This window comes from Ochotona curzoniae, unplaced genomic scaffold, assembly GCF_017591425.1.
Source record: "Ochotona curzoniae isolate NIBS_2020 unplaced genomic scaffold, NIBS_Ocur_1.0 contig_229, whole genome shotgun sequence".
Taxonomy (NCBI): domain Eukaryota; kingdom Metazoa; phylum Chordata; class Mammalia; order Lagomorpha; family Ochotonidae; genus Ochotona; species Ochotona curzoniae.
In genome coordinates, this window is record NW_024465403.1 from 27336 (window position 1) to 53835 (window position 26500).

At 45.0% G+C, this 26500-nt stretch overlaps 1 protein-coding gene across 1 annotated transcript; it reads right to left on the reverse strand.

The window, feature by feature from the left end:
* Nucleotides 1-917: 917 nt before the first annotated feature.
* LOC121151084 (kinesin-like protein KIF13B) lies at nt 918-25413 on the reverse strand. The gene is made up of 6 exons (XM_040972273.1): nt 25337-25413; nt 20915-21049; nt 18692-18804; nt 17228-17339; nt 9306-9518; nt 918-989 (listed from the first exon to the last, which is right to left on the reverse strand). The coding sequence occupies exons 2-6, from the start codon at nt 21032-21034 to the stop codon at nt 918-920; spliced, it is 630 nt and encodes a 209-aa protein (XP_040828207.1). The 5' UTR covers nt 21035-21049; nt 25337-25413.
* Nucleotides 25414-26500: the final 1087 nt, after the last annotated feature.

Sequence of the window (26500 nt, forward strand, 5' to 3'; positions counted from 1 at the left end):
CAAAGTCGCTGTGCCACCCCAGGCCTCTGCCAAGCACAACGCCAGCACCACATGCTGCCCCTCTCAAACTTGCAGCAAAACTCGGAGGAAAACAAGGCTGTTTGTTCTAACTGCTGGAGTCTGTGCTGGTCTGGTGTGAGCAACAAGAAAACTGCCCCAGACCCTTAGCAGGAGCTTCACTGAGGACTGAGCTGGGGGCCTGAGACGGGGCTTCTCAACTCAGGAAAATCAGGCCAATTAAAATACAAATTGATATAAAATTAAAAAAAGAGAGAGAGAGAGCAAACCCTGCCCAACATGAAGGTCGAACTGTCCCTGGGCACTCCCCCCTCCTCACTGCACAATGGGTTCCACTGTGAGTCCTAGTGTTCAAGGTCAGTGCTGCAGAGTGAGGACCCCAAGGTCCCCCTCCTGGCCCCCGCCCGCCCCGCGGCCTCAGGAGATGCTCTCACACACTCACCCTTCCCAGCTTCTCACCAGTCGGGGGTCCTGCACAGGCTCCTGCGGGGAGGGAGCTCACAGGGCAGCACTGGCTCAGCCACCTGCGCCTCTCCACCAGCACCACCAGCAATGCGGCTATGGAGGCGCCCACAACAACTTCCTGCCTGCTGCCACAAGGCTTCCTGGGCGCGTCTGATTGGACCACTCCCACACACCTTGACTACACATGACATCACAATGCGCAGCCAATCAGAATCACAAAGGGCAGAAGGAAGTCAGGCAGGATTCTGGAGGGAGGGGGAGTGAGGGGCGGGGCTTCACCTCAGGCAGGAAGTGGCCTCCTCTCTTGCAGCTTGAGCCTTCCAACAGCAGGGGCCGCTGTCGCCTCTCACATCAGTCCACCTCCTGGCCTCTCCTTCAGGATCCCATTCAAGTCTGGAAAACAGAAATGTAGGACAAGAATCTAGAGTTACTCTTCATTGAATGTTCAGTTGATTCTGAGAATTTTCTTCTTTATATTCGCTTTTTGCTGTTAGTTCATTTGACACCTTAAAATACAGAGCACGAAGATATTTGAAAATGTAGTGTAAATTAATGTTTTAGATCTCATTTCTCCTTTTCGTTTTTTTTTTTTGTTTTGATTTCATACTGCTTCATATCTGTTTCTTATCAGAAATACCAGCTTGATTGTGTTGATCTTCTACCCAGAAATCTCGCGTGATTCTCTCATCAGTTTTAGTTTGGTTTTGCATAAGTGAATCATTGATGTACATTGACACTTCCGCTGTGTAAAAGGTCACCACTATCCATATAATTTCCTTTCTCTGTTTAAGTTTTTTCGTTGCATTTTCTTTTTTATTTTCTTTTGGTTTTTTTTTTTTAATTTATTTATTGTTGCTTACATTGTATTATGTAGTACAGTTTTATAGGCGCTGGGGATTCCCCGCACCCCTCCCATACCCCTCCCCCCATGGTGGATTCCTCCACCTTGTTGCATAACCATAGTTCAAGTTCAGTTGAGATTCATTGCTTGCAAACACATGCCTAGCATAAAGTTCAGCGTCTTATTGTCCAGATAAGTTCAGTGGCCTCTTGGGGAGACCTTCTATGGTCTGAAGATAGGTCTAACAGAGTAAAGATCCGGTCAGTTAAAAGCCCCAACAAGGCCTCAGTATCAATATACAACATTATGGAATTAATTGACATAGTATTTGGTAAACAATATGTTAAAAATAATGCAAGTTCCATTCTTCGAAACATCTGGGTTGAGACAGTATTAATGACAGGTTCAAAAAATAACAAACAACCAAACAAAAATTACAGGTTAAATCAAGGCAAACATGTGGTATCTAATCTTTTGGGATTCACTCATTTCCCTTAGCATTATAGTTTCCAGTTGTGCCCATTTAACCACAAAGAACTGCATTTTGTTTTTTTTAATAGCTGAGTAGTATTCCATGGAGTAGATGAACCAAAGCTTTCTTATCCAATCTTCTGCTGATGGGCATTTTGGTTGCTTCCATGTTTTTGCAATTACTGATTGTGCTGCAATGAACATAGGGATGCATGTTGGCATTTTCAAAACAATGTTTAAGAGGCAAGTAGTGAGACCTGGCGCGGTAGCCTAGTGACAGAATTCTTTACCTTTCATGTGCCAGGATCCTATATGAACCTGGTTCTTCTTTTTGTTTTTGTTTTTTTTAAGGGAACATGCCCCAGACAAAAACCTCACTCTTTATTAGGACGCTTATAATCAGTTACACTGTCAAGGTAATTATAAGCTGCAGTCAAATAGCCTCAGAGCAGCCTCTGTCCTTTTTTTGGAACATGGCTGTCGCTGCCAGTGCCACTGTCCTGCTGGCTGACTTTCCCTGGACCACACCGGTGTTAATGAAAACCACTATATGTGCAGGCCTGCTCAGCTTCCAGGCCCTGCACCTCTTGGCCGTGTGTCCTGTGTGCCACTCCAGTCTCGTGAGGTTGTGCCTGTGTCCCCAACGACCCTAACCCACATGCCAGCCCTTCCAGGGCCAGCTGGGCTATGCTGGAGCCCTGTAAGCCTCTAGCATGCCCCTTCCCGCAAGCCGACTGCACCAGGGCCAGGTGGTTTCGGCCACTGCCCCAAAGGCTCACCACCACTGCTGCCCCGGTCTTGGACCACAATGGCTCTGCCAGTATCCCAAGCACCGCTTCTCGGCCTACCCTGACACCCCTCATGCTGCTCTAGGGCCAGGTGGGCTTGGCCACAGTCAACCTCCCTACAGAATAGGAGCACCCCGTGGACATGCCTTGAGCTCCAGGCCCCAGCAGTCTTGGCTACGTACCCCGCAGATCCAGTGTCAGGTGGCCAGGGCCAGACCTGTACAGGCTACTTGGAGGGAGACCCATAACCTGCAGTCCACCTGGTCCTCTACTCCATAGGTGTCTTGAAGGCAGAGAGAATCAGTTAGTGGTTCCTGTTCACCCTGTACTTCTAGTGCCCATCAGGATGGCACTCCAGGTTCAGGCCAGTGTAGATGGGGCCCACGCTTCGATAACCCACTTGCCCGGTGCTCCAGAGCTTCAAGGACTAGGTCGATAATCCCCTGCTCATCTAACCCTCCCACTATGCCCGCTGCTCCAGAGTCAGGCACACTCTGCCTGCAATCCACCCCACCCCCATACACAGACACACACACACACACACACACACACACACACACACACACACACGGCAGGCTACTCTGCTTGCTGCAGCAGAACCAGGTAGGCTCTGCCAGCTTCCCAGTGCCCCTAGCAGGCTGCTCACCCACCTGCCACACCAGGAGATTGCCCTGCACAGGCAGCTCATACATCGCTGCTGAAAGGACCTGCTGATTCAGCCGGCATCCCCCGCATCCTCAGCCTGCGTGCTGTCCACTTCACTAGGAACACATTCCCTAACCCCTTGTTCCCAGCTTGCCTGCAAGCCACTCCAGGTTCAGGTGGACTCAGCTGGTATCTCACGCCCTTCTTTGCCTTCGTCCTCCACAGCCCCCTCCTGAGGTTCTAAGGCAGGGCGTATTCAGAGGTTGCTTCACGGGTCCCAGCACTCACACCATCCGCTCTAGGGCCACTTCATCCAAACCGGCTAAGCCAGTGCATCCTGCATAGCACCCCTAGCCAGCAGGCCATGCAGCCCCACTCACTGTTTGTTACAGGGTTAACCAGGTTCAGCCAGCGTCACACACCCTGCACCCTTCCTCTGGGCCTGGGCCTATCAGACAGCATGCCATGCACCACCAGTCCTCCCACCTTGCCAGATGCTAATTCAGACAGCGCCCTGTTAGCCACCGGGCCTCTCCGATCCATTCTCTTCCAGGGCCATGCTGCCCTGATTGCCACAGCAAAACCAGACTGGGGACGGAACCCATCATCTGCAACCTGCCTGCCAGGTGCTCCAGGGCCAGGTGTGCTTGAACAGCGACTCCACCTGGCCCACTGTACACTTCTGGGCCTGTGGTACACTCCTGGGCCAAGAGGGCTTAGCTGGTACCCACATGCATGCCAGGCATGCACAGAGTGCTCCAGGGACAAGGACTTATGACAACAAGCCAAGGAAAAAACGCACCCACTGGCCGCGTTTTCCAGGGCCAGGCCAGACAAGCTGTTACACTCTACAACCGCTGTCCTCCCACCATCTACTTCATAGCCAAGTCATCCTGGCCAGTGTCCCTGCTGCCATAGCACTGCAGTCATCCACTTCAGAGCCTAATTGTGCTGGGGGAAGGGTGTGCCTTTAACACGCTCCCTCTGTTTCCCAACTTGCCCATCCAGGGCCAGGCTTAGTGAGCCAGTGTCATTGCGCCTCAAGCCCAAGCACACTTTCACACTGTCCACCATCCGCTGCTGAGAGCCAGTCAGGTTTCAGCCAGTGATCTGTCCCCTCAGTGCTGGGTCCCTTCTGACAGCCATGCTGCCTCTACCAGCCCCAGCCTGCATGCCTTGAGTCCCCTGCTCACAACATGTCCACCCTGTCAACTTATCTGAAGCTAGTTGACCCTCCAGTGGCATGTCCCACATCCGTATGCCTTCTGCAAGCTCCTCCAGGGCCAGGCCAGAAGGGCAGCCCCAACACTCACCTCTAGCCTGTGTGATCTTGTGGACTTTCTGCTGCCCACAGCAAGGTGGGCTAGAGTTGCAAGGAAATTCAAACCAAAACACTGCAGTAAAAAGCTCTTTTTTGGGGGGGCGCCTGGCAGCATGGTCTAGCGGCTAAAGACCTTGCCTTGAACAGGCCAGGATCCCATATGGGCACCGGTTCTAATCCCAGCAGCTCCACTTCCCATCCAGCTTCCTGCTTGTGGCCTAGGAAACAGACAAGGACAGCCCAAAGCCTTGGGATCCTGCACCCATGTGGGAGACCTGGAAAAAGTTCCTGGATCCTGGCTTTAGATCGGAATAGCATTGGCTGTTACACTCACTTGGGGAGTGAATCATCGGACGGAAGATCTTCCTCTCTAACTCTCATTCTCTCTGTATATCTGATTTTCCAATAAAATAAATAAATCTTTTATATATATATATATAAACCTCTTTTTTGTCTCACATGACACAATTTTCATGCAAACAATTCTAGCTTGTAAAGCACCATTTATTTAATAAGAAGAAAGAAAATGGTGCTGTCCTAGAGGCAGGATGGGGCTCCAAAGGAGGAAACACACAAGAAAATAGTGGAAATGGTGCCTTTTATGCACCATCTCAGGGAGGAGTTCACATGAATCACCCAAGTGCAGAGAGAAAGAAAGTTATTCACAATGGGCAGTAATGTCTATCACCTCACCCAGAGAAACAGAGGGTGAGACTTGTGGCTTCCTTCTCTCAATATTGTAGGATAGGCAGCTAGTTCAGGGTTATCAGCTTGGAAGACACAGCCCCTACACCATCTAGGCTTTCCCTTCTGCCCACCTGTGACACTCACCCATTGTCACCTGGAACCTGAGAGGGGGCGGTATTGCATTGCTGTGTAACCACTCCCCTCACAACCCCCAATGAAGGCCCATGATAGGGATGGGCTCACTCTCTTGGTCACGTGCTTCCATCACTCTGGCACTCCAGCACCTGATTGCTCTCTGTATTCCAGCAGATTCTGAGGACAGGTAGCCCCTAAGCATGGCCCTGTATGTTTGTATTTCTCACACTCTGTTCACAGTTTGGGTGGGACAATAACGATGTAAACTGTAAGAAACTTTGTATTTCAAAATTGTGTTCTTTCCAGAGTTCCAGGAGAGATGAGGCCTAGCAGTAATGGAATGTAGGCAGAGAAGGCAGGGAAAAGTGAATGTCTGCAGCCTTGTAAGTGTGTCCAGGCTGTTCGCTCTATGTCTCTTAGGATAACTTATATTGCTGGGGAAGCTGGGACATAGGTCTTCAGATTAACAGACAGACTTCAGGGTAATGACCAATTCTTCCTCTCAGGGTTTCCATTCAGACTGGATTGTCACATGGACTTGGCATTTGTTAATTTCTAGTGGGCCCTGTTATCACCAAACTTGGTTGACAAAGACTCCTTAATACACCCTAGACTTGTCTGGCATGATCTTGCTTGCACCCCACAACACCATCCTGGAGATAAGCTGAAAACTGAAGCGCAGTTCCTTTGACAGTGACCCAGAGATGAGGTTAGTGTGAGCCACATCTCACTGCATTTCATATGGCAACAGCTGTGAGGGATGATTAATATGCTGATTCTATCCCTGTTTTCCCTCCCCAGAGGAAGGGAACACGAAGGATATGGAAATAGGTGAAGAGCCTGTTCTCACATTTTAAAGGATAATTTTACCAGGGACCAGGAGATCCAGTCTGACTGCTCACACACTACTCCAGCACCTTCATGTCCACAGCTGCCCTCTGCTTGCTCCAGGGCAGGCAGGCTAAGCCAGCCTCTCCTTTCACTAAGCATGCCTGCTTGTCACTTAAGGACCTCAACACCTCTGATGGTGCCCACCGTGTCCCCCAGCCTACCTGAGGGTGGCTATAGGGCCAGGCCAGGTGTAAGAGCATCCACAAGTCTCTTACACACAGGCCCCTTCAGCCCTGCTCGCTACTTGAGGCATAGGCTAGCTTTATGGACCACTCACTGACACAAAATCCCACCCCTGCTGCTCTGTTGGCTGCATCAGGTCTAGGCTGGCTCTGCCAGGGAGCGTCCCACCCCTGCTCTCCATCTTGTTCCTCATCGTTAGGCTCACTCTCCCTGGGCACACAGTGCCTCTAGCATTCTCACCTTGGTTGCTGCAGCAGGCACAGGTCTTCTGGGCAGGAAAAACCTGTGCTTCTAGCCTGTCTGTCATGCCTCCCTCAGGCTACTCCTGGTGGCTCTGCCTGCCACTCCAGGGACAGATCTCATGACCGCCGCTCTGACAAGCCTTGTCACTGCCAGGTCAGATGGGCCCTAATCTCAGTTTCTGTGCTCACAGCCAACTTGTCAAATGCCCCAGGGTTCAGAAGGCTCTGCCACCATCCCATCAACCCCACAAATGCCTGTAGCATGCCTGTCCATCTGCCCAGTCAGCAGCTCAAGACCAGGCTGACTCAGTCAGCTACCTGCTCCCTCCAACAGCTGCTGACCAACCAGCCACTTCCGGACTGGGACTGCTAAGCTGCCAAACCCCTTGGTACTCTGTGTTTCTGATTGTCTGGCCTGACAACATGCCCACTCTTCCAAGGCCAGGACAGGCCATTTGGACCAGTGTACATGCACTCCATCATGCAGGCACTGCACTCTTTCTGAAACTACAGGCCTGCTTGCCCTGCTCCCACTGTGCCTCTAGCACTCCTGCCAATGCCTCTAGCACCAACCTGCCATGAGTCTGCTCCAGGGTCAGGCCAACACCCCAATGTCCCTGGTCAACTCACCCTTCACTACTTGCTGCAGGATCACATGCCCTTCCAGCATCCCCACACACCCAGCACAACTGCTGGACTGCTTGCTGTTGAAGAACCGGAAAGACTTGGATGGCAACCCCAGGCTCAAGCCCACCTGCCAGCCTCTCCAGGTCCACATGTGCTCAGCTAGCCATGTCCCCACCCCACCACTGCCACAGCATTCAACGCCATTTGCTGCACCACCAAGGCCTCAAACCCAGCACCCCCAGTGCATCTAGCCAGCTTGACTTGCCTTATGGTGGCTGCCCCAGGCACAGCTGGGGTCATCAACCATTCAGCATCCCCAGCTGACTGTTGGCCCACCTGCTGATTCCCCTGTGCCAGTTGCACATCTAGCACTCCCACCCTGCCCATTGCTACAAGGACAGGCTGGCCATGCTGGCCACCCCAGGACTCTAGCCTGTCCAGTCTGTGGCCATGGCTGCTGTTACAGAGCCAAGGCAGTTTGGGCAGTGCCCCCTCTGTCCTCGACCACCAGCTGCCAATTCCAGGGCCAGGCTAGCTCCTCACTAGCATTGGTAAATCACTCATACCACTCCACCCCATATTCCCAGCAGGCCTGCAAGCTACTCCAGGGCCAGGCCAACTTAGCTGGTATCCAGTCCACTGCTCTAGGACCAGATTTGTTCTGAGGGTGCTCCACCAGCCTCCAACACACACTACATCTGCTCCAGAACATGGGCGAGGGGGCAAAGCTGGAGTCCCCTCATGTTTAGCCTGCCCACTGCCCTGCCTGGTACACCAGGACCAGGCTGACTTGCACAGTGACATGGTATCTGCTTCAATCCACTCACATGCCTGGCACTCCAGAGCCAGCTTTATTTGCCCTGCATCTACCATGCATCTCCCATGTTCACCACACTTGCTACTCCAGGGCCAATTTGCTGACTGGTTTCTTCCAGGGGTAGATCCTGCTTCCAGCCACCCACACTGAGATCAGGGGCTACAGTCTTCCAGGGACCAAGGTGCTTCCCTCCATCCCTTCCTACGCTCCCATTCTCCACCCACGTGCTGTCTGGACTATGGTCTTCCAGAGGTGGGTCCAGCTTCCCCATGGGTAGTTTTTTCTGTTCTTTTGCTGTCCCTGTGTGTGGATGGATGTGGAGATTCATCACGTTTAGGCTGTTGCTGCTTGCAAGATGAACTTCTGCTGCCATTTCTGTGTGACTTCATTCCACAGCCTGCTGTGACCCAGTGCAGGATTTGACCCAGGACCAGCTGCACACTCCTCTCTGCCTGTCTCAGGCCAGGCTGGCAGGCACCTGCACCTTCCTGGAGGTCACAGTACAGGCAACAAGGGACCCTCCACTAAAGGCATGGCAGATTGCTTAATTGGAAAGGCATGGTAACAGGGAGAGATCGCCCATCAGCTGCTTTATCAACTGTTTCAAAAACTCAGTGGTATTACAATGAAGCATTGATGCCATAAACCTCATCAACAAAGAGTAGTTGCAAAATGTCTTAGTCAGTTAAGAAAAAGAACAAATGATATGTTAAGATTCCAGAGAATCTTAATGGTGAAATAAACAACATTAAACTGATCGACGGTAAAGACACTGAATCAAAGACACCAGCTTGGACCCAGCAAAACAGCCTCGTGGCTAAATCTAAGCCTGGCCTGCCTGGGATCCAATATTCGTGCCAGTTTGTGTGCCAGCAGTTCTATCACCTTCCAGCAGTAAGGAGTACCCTGGCTACAAATGAAGAAAAGCATTTCTCAATTCTCTTTGTATTCTTATTTGAACCTTTTAACACCTACAAAAACTCTGAATTTCAAATTTGACAATCTTCCGTTTCTTCCCACTTTAGATGTCTTGTGCTGTGGGAAACATACACCTTGTAAGCCAGGTTGCTCCCCCATCCAACCCCCGCACCCGGAGCCCAGGGAAGATGATCTGAGCTCTAAGGTGGCAAGGTTTTCGCAGATGCACAGGACCCTGCTTGGCTGTGCCTCTTACCTCCGCCTTCGTGAGCTGCTCTCGGAGTTTCTCCACTTCTTCCTGGAGATCCCGGATAATTCGTGCGTTGGGATCCTCATTCACCACAGCATGGTTCACGATGTGCTTGGCACGATCTGCGTACCGCAGGGTGGAGAGGGTTTCATCATAGTTATCAGCTGCCGGACTCACAGTCGCCACCATTGCTGTCTTGCTATTACCACCAAGACTGTCCTGCAGGAGGAGAAAAAACAATGAAGTTGAATTTTAAAGCAAGACATCATATGAGAAACCTGAAGTCAGAAATGGTGAGATCAATTCCCAACATCAAACACATATTTAACAACAACAACAACAACAACAACAACAACAAAAGGGGTCTAAAATGCAAGTTAAAATAAGGACTCAAATCCTATGATGTTTGCTCTCTAACCAGGCTCGTTCCTCAAAAACAGAAGAGCTTTGTTTTTTTAAAGTAAAGACAGGGAAGGAAAATACATCTATTTCAGCTTAACAAAAATTAATTCTAAGTCAATTTGTCCTTTTTTACAGCCAACACAAAACCTTCCATGAGCAAAGTAGTCAAAACAAAATAAAAAAAGATGCCTTAAACGTCTCCAAAATCTTCCTTAGAGGGACTGAACAACCGTGATATGAGCTGACATGTGACAATGGAATCATTACCTACAACCTCCTCCATGTGCTGGGACATACCTGGGACTCTCTGGCAAGGCTAAATAATGACTACAAGCTATCAAGTACCAACTAGAATTTCCAAAACAAAAAATTATAGCTTACACAACAGACTCCATAGGTCAGACAAGACCATTCCACTGAAACCAAAAGGCACTGTGAAACAGCCTTCAGAACCATCTTCTAACAAAGAACTCCTTTCACTTGAGAACATTAAAACCACAAGATGTGAGTCAGAATCACAAAACTAGATCCGGGACATCAGGTTTACACCACTGTGACTGACCATACTAACAAGGCTGACTGGAACCCACTTGTGGCCAACGGCTCCATAGCTGGTACTCATCCCCAGTCTGGAAAGCGGACATGACTTTCTGAGCAGCATCTGATGAACAGCAGAGGCAATGGTGTGTCACGCGTGAGATCAGCAGAACAAGGCAGTCCTGCCTTGGGCACTTTCTCCTGCACTGCGGGGAACCAGCTGCCATGTGCACAGATAGCCCCAGGAACAGAGCCCAGGGAGTGAGTGTGGAAGCAGACCTATAAGGTATACCAGCAACCATGGAAATGAGCAGAACTCCCCATCCCACCATGTGGCTGAGATGACACATCACAGGAAAGACCTCAGCCAAAGCCACTTACTTAGGCCAATTGCTGCTTCCAACTGTTAAGTTTAGAGGGTAATTTTTTCTACAAAGCAACAGATAAACTACATACACTATTAAACCACGTGAAATAGAATTAACCAGAAGAGATTCAGTGCCACCTTGAATAATCTCTAGACTAGACAGAATATTCCAAAAGGCTTTCTTTAGCTCATAAGAAAACTATTGTGGACAGCAATGAACTACAGAAAATTATTACTGCTGCAGAAAAAAATTTTCCAATTTCAATATATTCAAAATTTATAGCACTCTATGATTTATGCAATCTTTGCACATATACTTAGTTCTCAGCCATCTGTGAAGCTGATTATTAGCACCCCTATTTCACTGATGAGAAAACAGATTTATTCTGACAGAGGAGGTTAAACATCTTGCCTAAAAATCCAGAACTTAAAAGCTGTGAAAAATATTTTACGCAAACAGGATTTGGCCCTCAAATCCAAAAGATTTCCCAACATGTACTTGGTAGCACACAGGAGCAAAATGCTTGAAGATTAGGCAGACTTGAGCCCTTGCCAAATTATTTCATCTCAGTATCAGAAACGAAGTAATTCCTGAAGTACTGACAACAAATCAACAAAATCAGACAAGATGTCTGCTTTCTTATGCAATACTGAACGTTTGTTTTGCCATAACAGTTACATGGTTGGGCAAAATGTACTTTAATGCACCAAAAGGCAGGAAATACAATTAACTTGGGATTTAAAATCAGTGACTGCTTGCTTCACTCTTAACTTAAACTCATCCCAAACTGGTGGTGCCCCAGTTCTGGTAACTTCCAAAAAATATCACACGGACCCTTAAGCATGTTAATGGGATTCAAATGTAATACACAGATGACAGCAATTCAGTCCCACACTGCAACTCAGCTCGCTGGCAGCATCATGCTGCCCTTTCAGAACTACTGTTAGCCCACATGACAGCAAACACTACTGGGCAAAGAGGATTTGCAACAATAGTCACCCAAGGAGAAGAGCACATAGTGGTTGTGCCTCAGTTTATGCAGAGAAAAAGAAACCTGGCAAACAACAAATGCTTGACATTCCTAAAGGCCTTATCTGGGAGCAACAATACGCTTATATGAAAGCGGCCTCCTGCCATTAGTGAAAAGAAAATAGCAACAAAAGAACTGGCACTCACTCAAGGAGAAAGTATAAAAAGATTCTTGTTGACTCTTTAATTGGGCAAATTAGACGAGCTTTGTTTCAAATGCAGCAACTGTAATATTAAGTGAACATAGGAAAAAAATTGTTTTCATTTTCTTCAACAAGGTTCTTGATTTTCATTCTTCAGTTATACGTTAGTCATTTAATAGCATGTTATTTAACTCCTTGGTGTTGTTAATTTCTTTTTTCTCCCGAATGTTGATTTTGTTTTGTGGCTCTTCATTGAAGGGGATGTACAGTAGCTGTGTAATGGAGACTGTCATATCTAGTAACATGTCATTTAACTTCATGGCATTGTAAATTTCTATTTTTCTTTCTATTGTTGATTTTGTATCATGACTTTTCATTTAAGGAGAAGTACAGTAGCTGTGAAATGGAGACTAACATCCAGATGTGAGGATGCAGTGTAGTATGCATTTCTGCTTCCAAAGATGGACTTACAATGAAACTATTTACTATATCTTGACAATAGGATTCTGGACTCTCTGCCATTGTCCATGCCCTCAATGATGGACATATAAGTGAGTATAAAGAACTATATGTTAGTAATGATATAGAGGAACTGGGGGGGTGGAGATTGGGGAGGTGATAAGGGAATATGGAACTGTATCATAAAATGATAATAATAAAATGTAAAAAAAAAGAAAAAAAAGAAATTTGTTTTCAGAAATCAGAATTTTCTTTAAAGTTGAAAGAACTCTTTCAAGTCATCCAATCAAATTATTTCATTTTACAGACAAGAACCTGACAGCCAGGAATGCTGGCAGACTGGCTGAGAGCACAGCTGAAATGACCCACTTACTCAGCTCATCATCAAGCTTACCAGGGGACACACGAGTGAAAACACACCTTAAGAACTAAAGTGGGGATAAATATAGTGCGGTGTGGGAAAACAAAGGACATTCTTTAAGGCTGGGATGGGGTGGGTGGGTGCTTCCAGAGAGTGATGTCTGAGACTCAAAATGTATAAGTACTTCTCAGGTAAAAGGAAGCAGGGAAAAGGCAGGAGGGATGGGAGAAAATGCCCCAAAGGGAGTAAGAATAGTTCGGAAGTGAAACAGCACTCATCACTTAGCTGCAATGCATAACTCCTCACTCTTACCAGGTTAACAGTGTTATTGTAGCAAGCAGTTAGTACTGTTGTCCTAACTGTAGAAGACAGACTGGGATGAGAAGCCTGCGACCAACTCTGGCTGCCAGATGACAGGTGGGGGCAGCTGTCATGTGGGAAGCAGCAGTAAGAATGAAAAAGGACAGTGCAGTTCAAAGACAATCTAAGCACTCTTTCATTCCAGGAAGTTGCATGGCATTCAGCAGCCCTCTTACAAAGGCTACAAGCATCATAGACAGCCATGTGGTCACAGCAGACAGCACACCTGCATCCTCCATGGGAGTCCCTGCCTCTGGCTGTTGACCCTAGCTTCCTGTGATGCAGACCTTGGGAAGGAGCAGAGGCGATGGCTCAAGGCGATGGCTCAAGTCACTGGCTTCTTGCCATCCACATGGGAGACTGGGATTGAACTTTCAGCTTGATGCTGAACCAGCCAAAGCCTTCGTGTAAGCCCTGGAATACATTTTCCAAAAAGCATCTCTATTTACGCTCTTGCTGCTAACATCAAACATGACACAAGGAGCATCAGAGAAGGCTTTAAGGAAAAGCCACAAACTTGGGCAAACATTTAATTTTTTAAATGAAAAGATGAGGAAGTTGAAAGCATAATTAATGTAAACAAAAGATGAAGTAAGCTTCTTTAAACAAAAAAGTTTCAGCAACTGAAACAGAGGCTCAGCAAGCTAGCCCTCCACCCTACCAGCATGCTACCAGCAGCCCATATGGGCACTTGATTGTGTCCCGGTTGCTCCACTTCCAATCCGGCTCTTTGCATATGGCCTGAGAAAGCAATGGAGGACAGCCCAAGTCCTTAGAACCCTGCACCCACGTGGGGAGCCAGGAAGATGCTATGGGCTCCCAACTTTGGATTAGCTCAGCTCTGTCTGTTGCGGTCATTTGTAAAATGAACCAGCAGATAGAAAGCCTATCTCTCCCTCTATAAGATCTGCCTTTCAAATAGAAATAAGTAAATCTTTTTAAAAAATAAATAAATCTTTTAAAAAATAAAAGTTTTGAGTTTACAACTATTCATCCAGCTCAAATATTTTATTTTTTTATTGTTACCACTATTTTCCATGATATGCTTTTGTAGGTATTTCTCTCTTTTCCCTCCCTACCCATTCTGCTCCCCACCATTTCCCCCCATATTACTACAATAACATAGTCCCTCAGCTACAGTCACAATTCCAACATTTTGCTATATAAGTGAATCATGACATTGTAGGTGTAGGCAATAGTAAAAAAAATCTAGTATCAAATTGTCAAGATATATTTAGCCATTTAATTGGGCATTAGAGAAACCCTTTTATTTGAGAGATGCATACTGCCCTGCTTCTTCATTTCCTGGTACTGTAACTTCCATAATATAGTTCATGTATGACAACGCGCCCACACACACACACACACGTTCACCTGTACATCTATTCTGATTTTGCATGAAGGCTGCTTTATATCAGAGAACATACCTTATTTGAGCATTTTTTCAGATGTCTATTAGCCATTTGAATTTGCTCTTGGAAAACGCCTGTTCATTTCCTTCGCCCAGTTTTTCACATGGTTGTCTGTTTTGCTGTCATTGAGTTTCTGAAGCTCTTTTTAAATCCTGGATATTAGTGCCCTATCTGTTGTACAGTATCCAAAGATTTTCTCCCTTTCTCTTGGTTGCCTCTTAGCTCTGTTGCTCATATCCTTCACTGTACAGAAGCTCTTAGTTTGATGTAGTCCCATTTGTTTATTTTGGCTTTGATCACCTGTGCTTTTAGTGACTTTTTTAAAGAAGTCTTTACCTAAACCTCTATCTTCTAAAATGCTTCCTACGTATTCCTGTAACCATTTGATGGTTTCTGGGTGCAGATTTAGGTCCTTGATCTACTTAGAGTTGATTCTTATATAATGTGTTTCCCACTTCTCTACATGTAGATATCCAACTGTCCCAACAACAACAAATATCCTATGTTTTCTTGTTATTTTCTCTCAAGGATTGGAAAAGTGAACCTGCTGAAAGAAAGTGATCTTCCACAAGCAGAGAATGGGCCAGGAAAGAACAGCTGAGCAGTGAGGGAAGGCCTGGCTTCCAGTCCTGATCCAGTCTTGATTCTTTCATCAGTCCTGTCTCCTCCTGACCTGACACAAGGCAATGCCACTAACCTTCTGAGAAGGAAGCAAGGGGATGGAGGTGGCCCTGGCTGCTCCTGATGCGGGTTCCAGTGCCAGGGCCCTGTTATCCACATCCATCACATTAACAGCAGTTATTTCCTACTGTTTGAGGTACATCAAAGCAGCAATACCAAACAACAAGGACACCGAAAAGTCGTTCTGTCAAATTGAGCATATCAGAAGAGTTCCACGTTTCTGCAGAAGACGCAAGGATTTCACCCAACTTTCTTCTCCAGAAAAGCAAGCGATGTTTCTAAGGTTCATCACAGACATATTGCTCGGCAGCAGAATGTTTTGCAACAACCTCTTACAATAGCATTTTAATTATCAAAATGTGTTTATCCTTTTGCTTCAAATGTCTAAGTTTATTGTATTTTGGTCAAAGCTTTTAATCTAGCACATTTTCCACTGTGGCAAATCTATCCAATTTTTAAATTTCATTTAGGCAGAATTCAGTGACACTGATGGAAAGAATGTTTTCACTTGACAAAGTTTATTCCAATGGTGAGGAGTTGGTTCAAAAAGTGGAGTTATTAGGAAATCTTTCAGAGGGTTCAGAAATCAGTACAAAATCCTGCTTCCCTTTGCAACGGCTGCCTCTAAACTTGCCATGAGCAGAGTCAGCAACTGCTACCCTGCTTGAGCTAGGGGGTCTGTATTTGGTTTATACTTCAACCCTTACCACCGAGACAAATAATCTACATGATTTTACTAGATTTATTTATTTGAAAGTCTGAGTTACACAGGGCAAAGGAGAGACAGGGAGAGGCATCTTCCATCCACGAGTCCACTCCCTAGATGGCCCCAACGGTTGAGAATAGACCATGCCAAAGCCAGGAGCTTCATCAAGGTCTCCTACATGGCTAGCAGGGGTCCAGGAATTTGAGCCATCCGCTGCTGCCTTCCCAGGGGGCTGAATCAGAAGTGGAGCAGCCAGGACATGAACCTGCACCCATATGGAATGCCAGTGCTACCAGCAGAGGATCGGCCTGTGACCACAGTGCCAGCTCCTGATAAATTGTCAATCAATGAGAAAATGATTGTTCACAAACTAAACAAAGCACATAAAATAATTTCCCCATTTTTTTCAAGTCCGACACTTGTTAATCCGTCACTAGAATCTATATCCCCTATTCTGCAGCCTGTCACCCACTCAGCATACCCCTCCTTCATAGATACAGGCACACGGAAGGCCACCACAGGTTTCTATTTCATCAGATTGATTGCAGGCCAGTACTATGCTGTCCCTGAGTGTATTTTCCTTCCTAGATTCTAAATCAGAGGGTAAGAAGCCCCTCACACTCATCTCCATTGCTCTCATTTATATTGAATCCGTATGTGTGCTCTGCTCTGAATCCTTTAACAAAAACCCTGAAGAAGCTGAGGCAGCTTGAACCACAGCTTGGCATGCCTGTGTCCCATCTCAGAGTGCCTGATTCAAGTTCCACTACTCTGCTTCCAATCTAGTTACCTGCTACTGCACCGGCGAGGCCTCAGATGCTGATCAGTCACTCACACAGGAGACCCAGATGGAGTCCTGGCTCCTGGCTGTGATCTATCCCTGCCCCACTGCTAGAGACACTCGGTAAGTGAACCAGGGCACGGAAGATATCTCTGTCTCTCTCTCAATTTCTCTCCCTCTCTTTCAAATAAATAAATAAATCTGATTGAAAAAGAAGCTGAAGCAAATTCAAAATGACTATAAGTTAAGGCAAACACAAAACAAGGTCCAAGATGTCTGGTCAGTCCAACAGAAGGAACCTAGGATGGAGCTATCCAGCAGTGTGCATCACACAGTGGGCACTCATTCCCACGGTTCACCCAGCTGTCACCATGAGCAGAGGGTCCTTCTATTTCCCCAAAGCTCCAAGATGAACCATGTGAAACAGCGGGGGCCCAACAGCCATACTTCATCCAGTTTCCAGGGGTGCTAGAATGCTGATTACTAGGAAGAAATTTATGTTTAATCCACTGAAGTTGCTGCAGGCCTACCTTAAATACATAAATCATTTTCTAAGGATCTCATAATTACACATTTGAACACTGACATCGGAAATAATATAGAACTAACAGTGCAATCTCCTTTTCTATAGATCGCAGTATGTCAGGATAAAAAAAGAAATGGAAAAGAAAAAGGGAAAAAAAACTTACTTTAAGCAGCCATGTGAGGACGGAGTCACGATAAGGAACAAACTTATTCTTGTTCTTGCCAGCACTCTGATCTGCGAGGGCGGAGATAACCAGACCGAGGGTCGTGAGCGACCTGCGTGGTGCAACAAGCCGGAACAGTTATACCAAAGGGAACATGCCAAACGTCACATGCTCACAGAAAGTCTGAGCATCAGGAGGCTGTGTACCTGCACACAAGCAACTGTGTGGGCTGAACCACGCTGCGGTTCAGTTCAGAAAGGCACAAACTCTAAAGAGCTGCTGTCCCTCGAGTTTTCTGAAGCAACGAAAATGCTCAGCCTAACTGTGTATTTCATTTGAGTAAATAGAAATGTAAGCTATAAATCTTCAGGTAAAAAGATACAAATACCACATGTCTTCAAGAAAGGAAATACAAACACAATAACAAAAAAGGTCAGTGAGGGGCTGGCACCATGGCAGAGTAGCTTAAGCCTCCACCTGCTGTGCCAGTATCCCAAGTGGGTACCAGTCTGATTCCTGAATGCTCTACTTCTAACACAGCTCCCACTAATGTGTCTGGGAAAGCAGACAATGATAGCCCAAATTCTTTGGCTCCTCAACCCACTCGGGAGACCTGGAAAAGCTCTAGGCTCATGGCTTCAGATTCCCCTACCTCCGGCTATTGCTGCCATTTAGGAAGTGAACCAGCGAATGGTAGATTTTCTTTCTCTGTGTATACCTGCCTTTCAAATAAAAATGAGTCTTCTAAAAAAAAAATCCATGAGGCAAGAAACAAAACAAAAACCTGTTTTAGCAATAGCACAACATCTGGATAGCAGTTACCCATTGCTGTGTTTCCAGCCATGAGCACAAAAAAGACCTGGCAGTTCAGCTCGAGAAAGACACTAAAACCTGATGAAGGAAACAGTGAACAGATGTTTATCTCATAAGGCCTAGCTTCTCGGACCTGGACAACGCAATAGCAATTCTGATACTCCCAGTATACATGCTGTTGGCTCAGATGGCAACACTCAGGTCAAGGTCAACAGTTAAGAATTGGAGATGCCAATTACCTTTGTTCTTTTATACAGCTTGGACCAGTGGTTTTCAAATGGGGGTGAGCACATGGATGCCCTTGCTAAAGCCTGGGTTGTCACAGCAGAGTGTGAGGGGAGAGGCAACGGGTGCTACTGCCATCTAGTGGACAGATGCCAGGGATGCTGCTAAACATTCCACAATGCACAAGATCCACTTCTCTTTGAGGACAAAGCACCCAGAATGTCAACAGGGCACTGCTGAGACACAACCTAAAAAGGGCTCAGGTGCATAAAAAATACCAGAAAGAAAAACCCAAACTATGAGGATGTACTTAAATCACTCCAGAATCTTGTTTATTTATTTATTTATTTATTTTTGGTTCCCCTATCTGGCGATTCAGTCAACAAAGTGGTTAAAAAAAAAAAAAAGCAGCTCTGGAAAACTCACTTGTTGATGTTGCTCCCTTCCTTCAGCCTGTCGCCGGCAGCTCCGGTTTTTGTTGCTCGTTCACTACCAGCCAAGTCCACCAAGCTCAGCTTGCCCACTTTCTCCCCAGATGTCTACCAAAAAGATTGGATAAACACTAGTCACATAGTGAAAGAACTCAGAACTCAGACTGCTTCAGCTGCGTGTGTGACTGCATCTCAAGGGCATCTTGTACTGGTAGGAAGCACTGTAACACTGCACTGTGGCTGGTCAATGCTCACGGCATGTACACAGCCCCACCAATCCCAGCAGAGCGAAGTGAATTACCTTATAGAAAACAGTGCCCCCAAAATGGGACACTCTGAAGACAGCTAATAAAACAGAGATATACACAAAACATGTATGATACACATTTGTATGACTTGAAACTACACTTAAAACCTCAAATATTTACAAATTATCCTGAGGCAAAATCCTTATAATTCTTACTAATACAGAAAAACATGAATCTTTCACACGACAAAAGAACTCCTCAAGACACATTGTACTATTCATAAATCCTTTTGTTTCACAATTACATGCATTACACTTATATCTTTTTCTAGCTACAAAATATTGTGTATACATATATATATATACACACACTTGTATTTTCCTTTATCAAAAACAGTCCATTATCAACCCACAAACATATGTGTAACAAATTTTTACTCTTCAGCAATACAAGAAATAAAGGAAATGAATGCCAGTGGGACTGTTCTTAAAACTTCCCTTTAAAATACATGAGTATACATTTGCAGAAAATAACATTGCTAACAAAAGGGTACTCAATTTCACAAATCAAAAATACTTTTGGCTTAAAAAATAAAAAGGAAGCCTTCAATATGTTTTTTTTTTCTTTTATGTTGAAAGGAAATAGGAAACAAAGCACTTCTGTTGTTGTTATTCTTGCTGTGATGCTGAACAAGAAAAAGGTTTTCAGCATATGTAACTCCTGCCAAACACGGCACTTTGCAGAGCAATTATTTCAACTTCTGGTATTTGAAACTAATACGTAATAAAATATGTAAAACCTCACATCAAAGAACAAAACAATAACAGATGAGTCAACAGAGACATTGTCAATATGGCACAATTATACAAATGAGTTCACTTATTTCTCACAAGATTTCAAATCAAAAACCCAAAACTTGGGGGCCTAGTGGCTGAAGTCCTCGCCTTGCACATGCCAGGATCCCTTATGGGCACCGGTTCTATTCTGGCAGCCCCGCTTCCAATCCAGCTCCCTGCTTGTGGCCTGGGAAAGCAGAAGAGGAAGGCCCAAGGCCTTGGAATCCTGTATCCACATGGGAGACCTCGAAAAGGCTCTTGCCTTTGGATTGGCACAGTTCCGGTGGTTGGGGCCAGCCGGGGAGTAAATCAGAGGACAAAAGATCTTTCTGTCTCTCCTCTCTGAATATCTTACTTTCCAATCAAAATAAATTAAAAAACAAACAAAAAAAACCTTACTCAACAAACTCTAGTTATTTTATAGCACAACCTTCCAGTGCAAACTAATCCCTCCAACACTGGCCCTTCAGTAGAGGGTAACACTGCAAAGAGGTGTGCACTCAGTCAACTGGAACATTAACCTTAGCTCGTGCCCTTAGGCACCAACTGAAAGCTCAAACACCAGGGGTCTCCAGCCAGCCTCCCTCTGCTCCACCACCATTCAGCTAGAGGGTGGGGAACTAGACTCTGCCTCTGTCAGATGCCTCTGTGGCCAGGCTGCCCGTGTGACACAGGCTCTGCCAGTCAGCTCCTTCTGCCTGGAAAGCGGAAGTAAAGCCAAAGCCACTCCCCGCCTCCCTCGGCTTTTAGTCCCTTCGGTCCAGTGCAAACAAGGCACTGCCCGCTGGAGGCCCTAGCACCTTCTCTGTTTCCCAGGGAGCTGAGGCCACTGTGTGGACAAACGTAACGTCTTTATTTCTTCTGACCTTGGCAATAGGGTGGCACCTTGAACTCCTGGCTCTAGTGGGGTCCTCAGAGAGCTTGGAGGCTGTTCGCAGAGGTCCAGACATAGAGCTGTGATCATCCCACTGTCTGCAGCCGGGCCCTGCCTGCTCACGGAGAGGGACTTCTGTTTCTTGTTCAAGTCCTAACTGACACAAGTGCCTAGGACCCTGTTCACTCATCAAATATCTGAAGACAGACAAGCCCCGATGTACATTAGATACAGAAACAGAGGAAAGGCATGACACCTACCCCGGACTTAACGTCGTATAGAGTATGCGTGAGGGTGATTTTGAAGACTGCGTGGGACCGGCTGCTCTCCTCGTTCATGTTGGTGGCAGCAACTGTGCGAGACTTGTTACCCTCAGACATCAAAGACTCGATATCCTAGAAGGAGATAAGTCACAGACACTCGTCTCCACATCCAGGTGTAAGCATGGAAACTCTGCTACCCTACAGAATGCGGTACAAACTTCACTACTTAGTCAACAATGTTTGGAGTTCCCATTTGGCTTTTTCAATGAATACTAAAACCCACAGAGTACAACAGCTAACACAGTCTCTGAAAACTCAGAGACTATTTTCTGTAAGTACAGACCAAAGAGGCAAGCGTCAACTCAAAATTGGAAAAATTTAGAACAGGGATGCGCAATGTGCTGTAAGTAGGATGACCATTGTGCTGTAGATGGGTACAAAGTCTCTGAGACACCAGCATCCCCTATGGGCACCAATTCATGTTCCAGCTGCTCCACTTCCAAGGCAGCTCCCTGCTACTGACCTGGACAAAGCAGAAGATGGCCCAAGTGCCTGACACCTACAGGGAGACCCAGGTGAAGCTCCTGGCTGCCTGACCCGACGTTGGCTACTTCAGCCAGCAAGGAAAGGAACCAGTAAATGCAAGATCTCTTTCTCTCTCTTTTTCAAACTAAACAACTATATTAATTTTTTTTTTAAAGTTCAGAAGTTACACTTTGAGTCACACAGATAGATACATATGACATGCTAACCCTCACCTAATTTGGAAATTGTTTAAAATTTCATTTAGGTCACAGACTCAATGCAAATGTGCCATTAAAACAAATCGTACTATGCACAATAACTTGTAACCTCTTCACTCAACATGTATCACCAACTTTGTGTTTATCTTACCAGACCTGCTTTGGGTGTGGATATTTGTATGTGTTTTGAGCACAGATCTTCCATGTATTGGTTCACTCCCCAAACACACACAACAGCTGGAGGTGCACTAAGCTAAAACAAGAATAGTATTTCAGGTCTCCCACATGGGTGACAGAGACCCAGATGTTTGGGCAATCCCTGCTGCTTCCCAAGGTACGTGCTCACTATGGAATGTAGGAGTCCCAGCAGCACACCAACCACTATGCCAAGTGCCCACTCATTTTAAACTTATACGAGAGTTTGGCAGAGTGGCAGGGTACAAAATTAACGAACGAAAATCAATAGCCATAGTGTACGCAAATAACACCAAGATGGAAGAAGATCTAACCAACAGGATACCATTCAAAATAGCAGAGAGAAGTATGAAGTATTTGGGAATAAATCTAACCAAAAGCGTAGGAGACCTATTCGAAGAAAACTACAAACTATTTAAAAAGGAAATTGAACAAGACCTCAAAAGATGGAATAACATCCCGTGCTCCTGGATAGGCAAAATCAATATCATTAAAATGTCTATACTACCACAAGCAATATACATTTTCAACGCAATTCCAATCAAATTGCCCAAAACATTCTTCACGGAACTGGATACAATGATTCAAAAGTTCATCTGGAAACACAAAAAACCACGAATAGCTAGAACCATCCTGAAAAATAAGAGGTTAGCAGGGGGAATCACAATCCCGGACCTCTGGACATACTATAGAGCAGTGGTTATCAAAACAGCCTGGTACTGGCACAAAGACAGAAAGGAAGATCAATGGAATAGAATAGAAGCACCAAAAGGGAACCCACACAAATACAGCCAATTAATCTTTGACAAAAAGACCAATGATAGCTCAAGCAAGTGGGAAGGCCTCTTTAGTAAATGTTGTTGGGACAACTGGCTGATAGCCTGTAGAAACAAAAGGATAGACCCACATCTATCACCATACACTAAGATCCAATCTACATGGATAAAAGACCTAAACCTACATCCAGAAACCTTCAAACTCTTGCAAGAAAATGTAGGAAATACACTGCAAGACCTAGGAGTAGGTTCCGACTTTCTAAGAAGGACACCAAAAGCAATAGCAGTTGAGAACAGAATAAACAAATGGGACCTCATCAAACTAAGAAGCTTCTGTACAGCAAGGGAAACAATCAACAAAGTAAAAAAGCAACCCACAGAGTGGGAGAAGATCTTTGCACACGATATAGGCGATAGGGGGCTAATTTCCAGGATATACAAAGAACTTCAAAACAACCAAAAAACCAAAACAAACAAGCCACTCAAGAAATGGGCACGGGAAATGGGCAAACATTTCACAAAGGAACAAGTCCAAATGGCAAACAAACATATGAAAAAATGTTCCAGCTCCCTAGCAATAAGGGAAATCCAAATTAAAACATCGATGAGGTACCACCTAACACCAGTAAGATTGGCCCACATAAACAAGAACACCAACGACGCTTGCTGGCGAGGATGCGGGGAAAAGGGAACCCTACTCCACTGCTGGTGGAGCTGCAAATTGGTACAGCCTTTATGGAAATCAGTCTGGAGAACACTCAAACAACTCGGAATCTGCATGCCATATGACACAGCAATAGCACTCCTAGGAATATATCCAAAACACCTGTTTTACGACAAACCAACATGCATCCCTATGTTCATTGCAGCACAATCAGTAATTGCAAAAACATGGAAGCAACCGAAATGCCCATCAATAGAAGATTGGATAAGAAAGCTTTGGTTCATCTACTCCATGGAATACTACTCAGCTATTAAAAAAAACAAAATGCAGTTCTTTGTGGCTAAATGGGCACAACTGGAAACTATAATGCTAAGGAAATGAGTGAATCCCAAAAGATTAGATACCACATGTTTGCCTTGATTTAACCTGTAATTTATTGTTTGGTTGTTTGTTATTCTTTGAAACGTGTCATTGATGCTGTCTCAACCCAGATGTTTCGAAGAATGGAACTTGCATTATTTTTAACATATTGTTTACCCAATACTATGTCAATTAATTCCATAATGTTGTATATTGATACTGAGGCCTTGTTGGGTCTTTTAACTGACCGGATCTTTACTCTGTTAGACCTATCTTCAGACCATAGAAGGTCTCCCCAGGAGGCCACTGAACTTATCTGGACAATAAGATGCTGAACTTTATGCTAGGCATGTGTTTGCAAGCAATGAATCTCAACTGAACTTGAACTATGGTTATGCAGCAAGGTGGAGGAATCCACCATGGGGGGAGGGGTATGGGGAGGGGTGGGGGGAATCCCCAGCGCCTATAAAACTGTACTACATAATACAGTGTAAGCAACAATAAAAAAAAAATATTAAAAAAAAAAGGAGATCAAAAGACTAATTTTCTGTATATATTTATTACTTGCTACATCTGATAAAAGAAAAAAAGGGGGAAGAAGAGTGAGACAGAGGGAAAGACATGTAACAAAAATCATAGATTTTCATTTTCTAAAATGCTTTAAGTTCTATGATAGTCACTTTTGCACTTCACTACTGAGTTACGATATCATCTACCTCACAAGGATTTTAACAAGGAACAAGCAAGATAATATATAAAAGACAGCAAGTTTTCTCCTATTACCCAGTTCCTTCTTTCCAATGAAAAGTACCCCACCTTTGGCTGAGCTGAAAGACTACATTTCCCACATGCACTTGCAGTTCAGTCTTGCCACATGGTGCCCAAGATGTCAAATCCAGCATAGGCCATATGGAACTCTCCTTTAGGGACTAAATAGACATGCTATCCCATCGTCTCTACAAGACATCCTGAACCATGAGGATGGGGCATAAGGGTGTCTCTCACTGCAAAACTACAAAAGCAACCTGATAGCCACTCTGTCACCCAACCCCAGAACATCCACCCCCTAGGACTTCCATTAATGAGAAGTCTTGTGCAAATTACCATCCGTTCACTTGTTCAAGTGTATACTGAGCACGAATCACATGTCAGGGCTCCCCAGACACAAGAAACACTGGGACAAAACAGACCACATTCCATTCTTCAAAACCTTTCAGTATTCTATACGGTTTTAATGTTATCTGCAGCAGAACATAACCCCAACATGTCTACGTACATGAGAGCAAAAGCACTCTATTTTCCATATAAATATGAAAAAAATAGTATTTCTGGAAAATTCAAACATAATAAAAAGCCTTAAAGTAAAAAGCATGAACCAGTTAAAAAAAAGTTGCAAGTGGGCACCCAGATGGGTACAGAACATCACAAGGTAAATTCACAGTCATCTAGATTGATTCCAAGCCTATTTAGTCTGACAATCCTGATACTTGGTGGAAAAGCTTCCTCCTACTTAGCTTGCATTTGCTCACTGGTCTCCAGCTTGTTATCTCATTTTTAAGATTTTCATGAAAAGTGGTTTAAAAGTGATGCCAGTGTAAAATTGTTTTAAAATAACAAATGAAACAAATGAAAACACTGTAGTTTACTCAGTTTAAGTAGCTCCCATAAAGGACATGGTTACCTTGTAGCTTGTGACAGCCAGTTTAGAAAGTCCATCAACATAGGGTCCCAACACACTATGCTCTCTGACTTTCAATGTCTGACGGCTCCTGTAATGAAAAACAACCAATTTTAAAAACAATATCCTGTTTTTTTTAAAAAAAGGACTCAACTACACCCCATAAAAACGTTATGTTGTATTCAAAAGAAACCCTGGAATCAATAAAACCAACTGAATTGATCCTAGAAGGATTTAAACCATATTTTAAAATCTTCACTGGGAAGAAAGCCTTCATAATGTGGCAAAATATCACATCCCTCAAAAGGGTACACTGTGGGATGTCTATTTACAACACAAAGAATGCAGAGTCATAGAAACATGAACAATCTACTTGTCATATCACAGAATGCGGTACAAAGAGCAGAAACGCAACAAATGTTAACTATGCAAGAAAGGAAAAATACAGACCAATCTCAATCATGAATAAAGACAGACATAAAACAACAAACTGAATCTAATAATGAGTTAAAACCAAACCAGGCTTACCACAGGGTTGTTAGGGTGTTTCAACATTGGGGAAAAAAAAGACTCTGACACTTCACTTTAAGAGGTGCAGAAGCAAGGATCCATATGATTATTTTGACAAATACATGAAAAACTCATGCAACAACATTAAAACTAAATGCTCAAGGCTTTTAAAAATAAATAAATTTCTTAGCAAACAAGTAGTCTATTGAGTAAATCACAGCTGCCAATACAAAACTCCACAGCACCCTTAAAACAAAAACATTCAGAACACTATGGAGATGTTAGTTCAAGGCCTCAAAATTAGCTACAAGTTCTCGAGATCTAGTGCACAGAATCCTGACCACAGTCAATAATATAATGTATATATCAAAATTGCTGAGAATAGGCTTGAAATGTTTACAACAAAAGCACACACCGGAACATTCACTTGATTTAATCATTCCCCAATGTAAGTCTGCACAGGTCAAATATACTGGGGCCTGGCACGTGGCCTCGTAGTTAAAGTTCTCGCTTTGCACACGCCCAGGATCCCAAGTGGGTGCTAGTAAATGTCCTGGCAGCTAGTAAGTGTTGTGGAAGCACAGCTCTGACTACTGCAACCACTTGAGAAATAAATCATCAGGAGGAAGATCTTCCTCTCTGTATATCTGACTTCCC

Bases quoted from the DNA above. Each gene is read 5' to 3' on its own strand.
- LOC121151084 (XM_040972273.1), bottom strand. From the start codon at position 21,034: ATGTCTGAGGGTAACAAGTCTCGCACAGTTGCTGCCACCAACATGAAC. The intron at 18,805-20,914 runs GTAGGTGTCATG...TCTTTTTGGTAG, and splicing joins TATACGACGTTAAGTCCGGG to ACATCTGGGGAGAAAGTGGG. The intron at 9,519-17,227 runs GTAAGTTTTTTT...CTCCTCCTGCAG, and splicing joins TCCTCACATGGCTGCTTAAA to GACAGTCTTGGTGGTAATAG.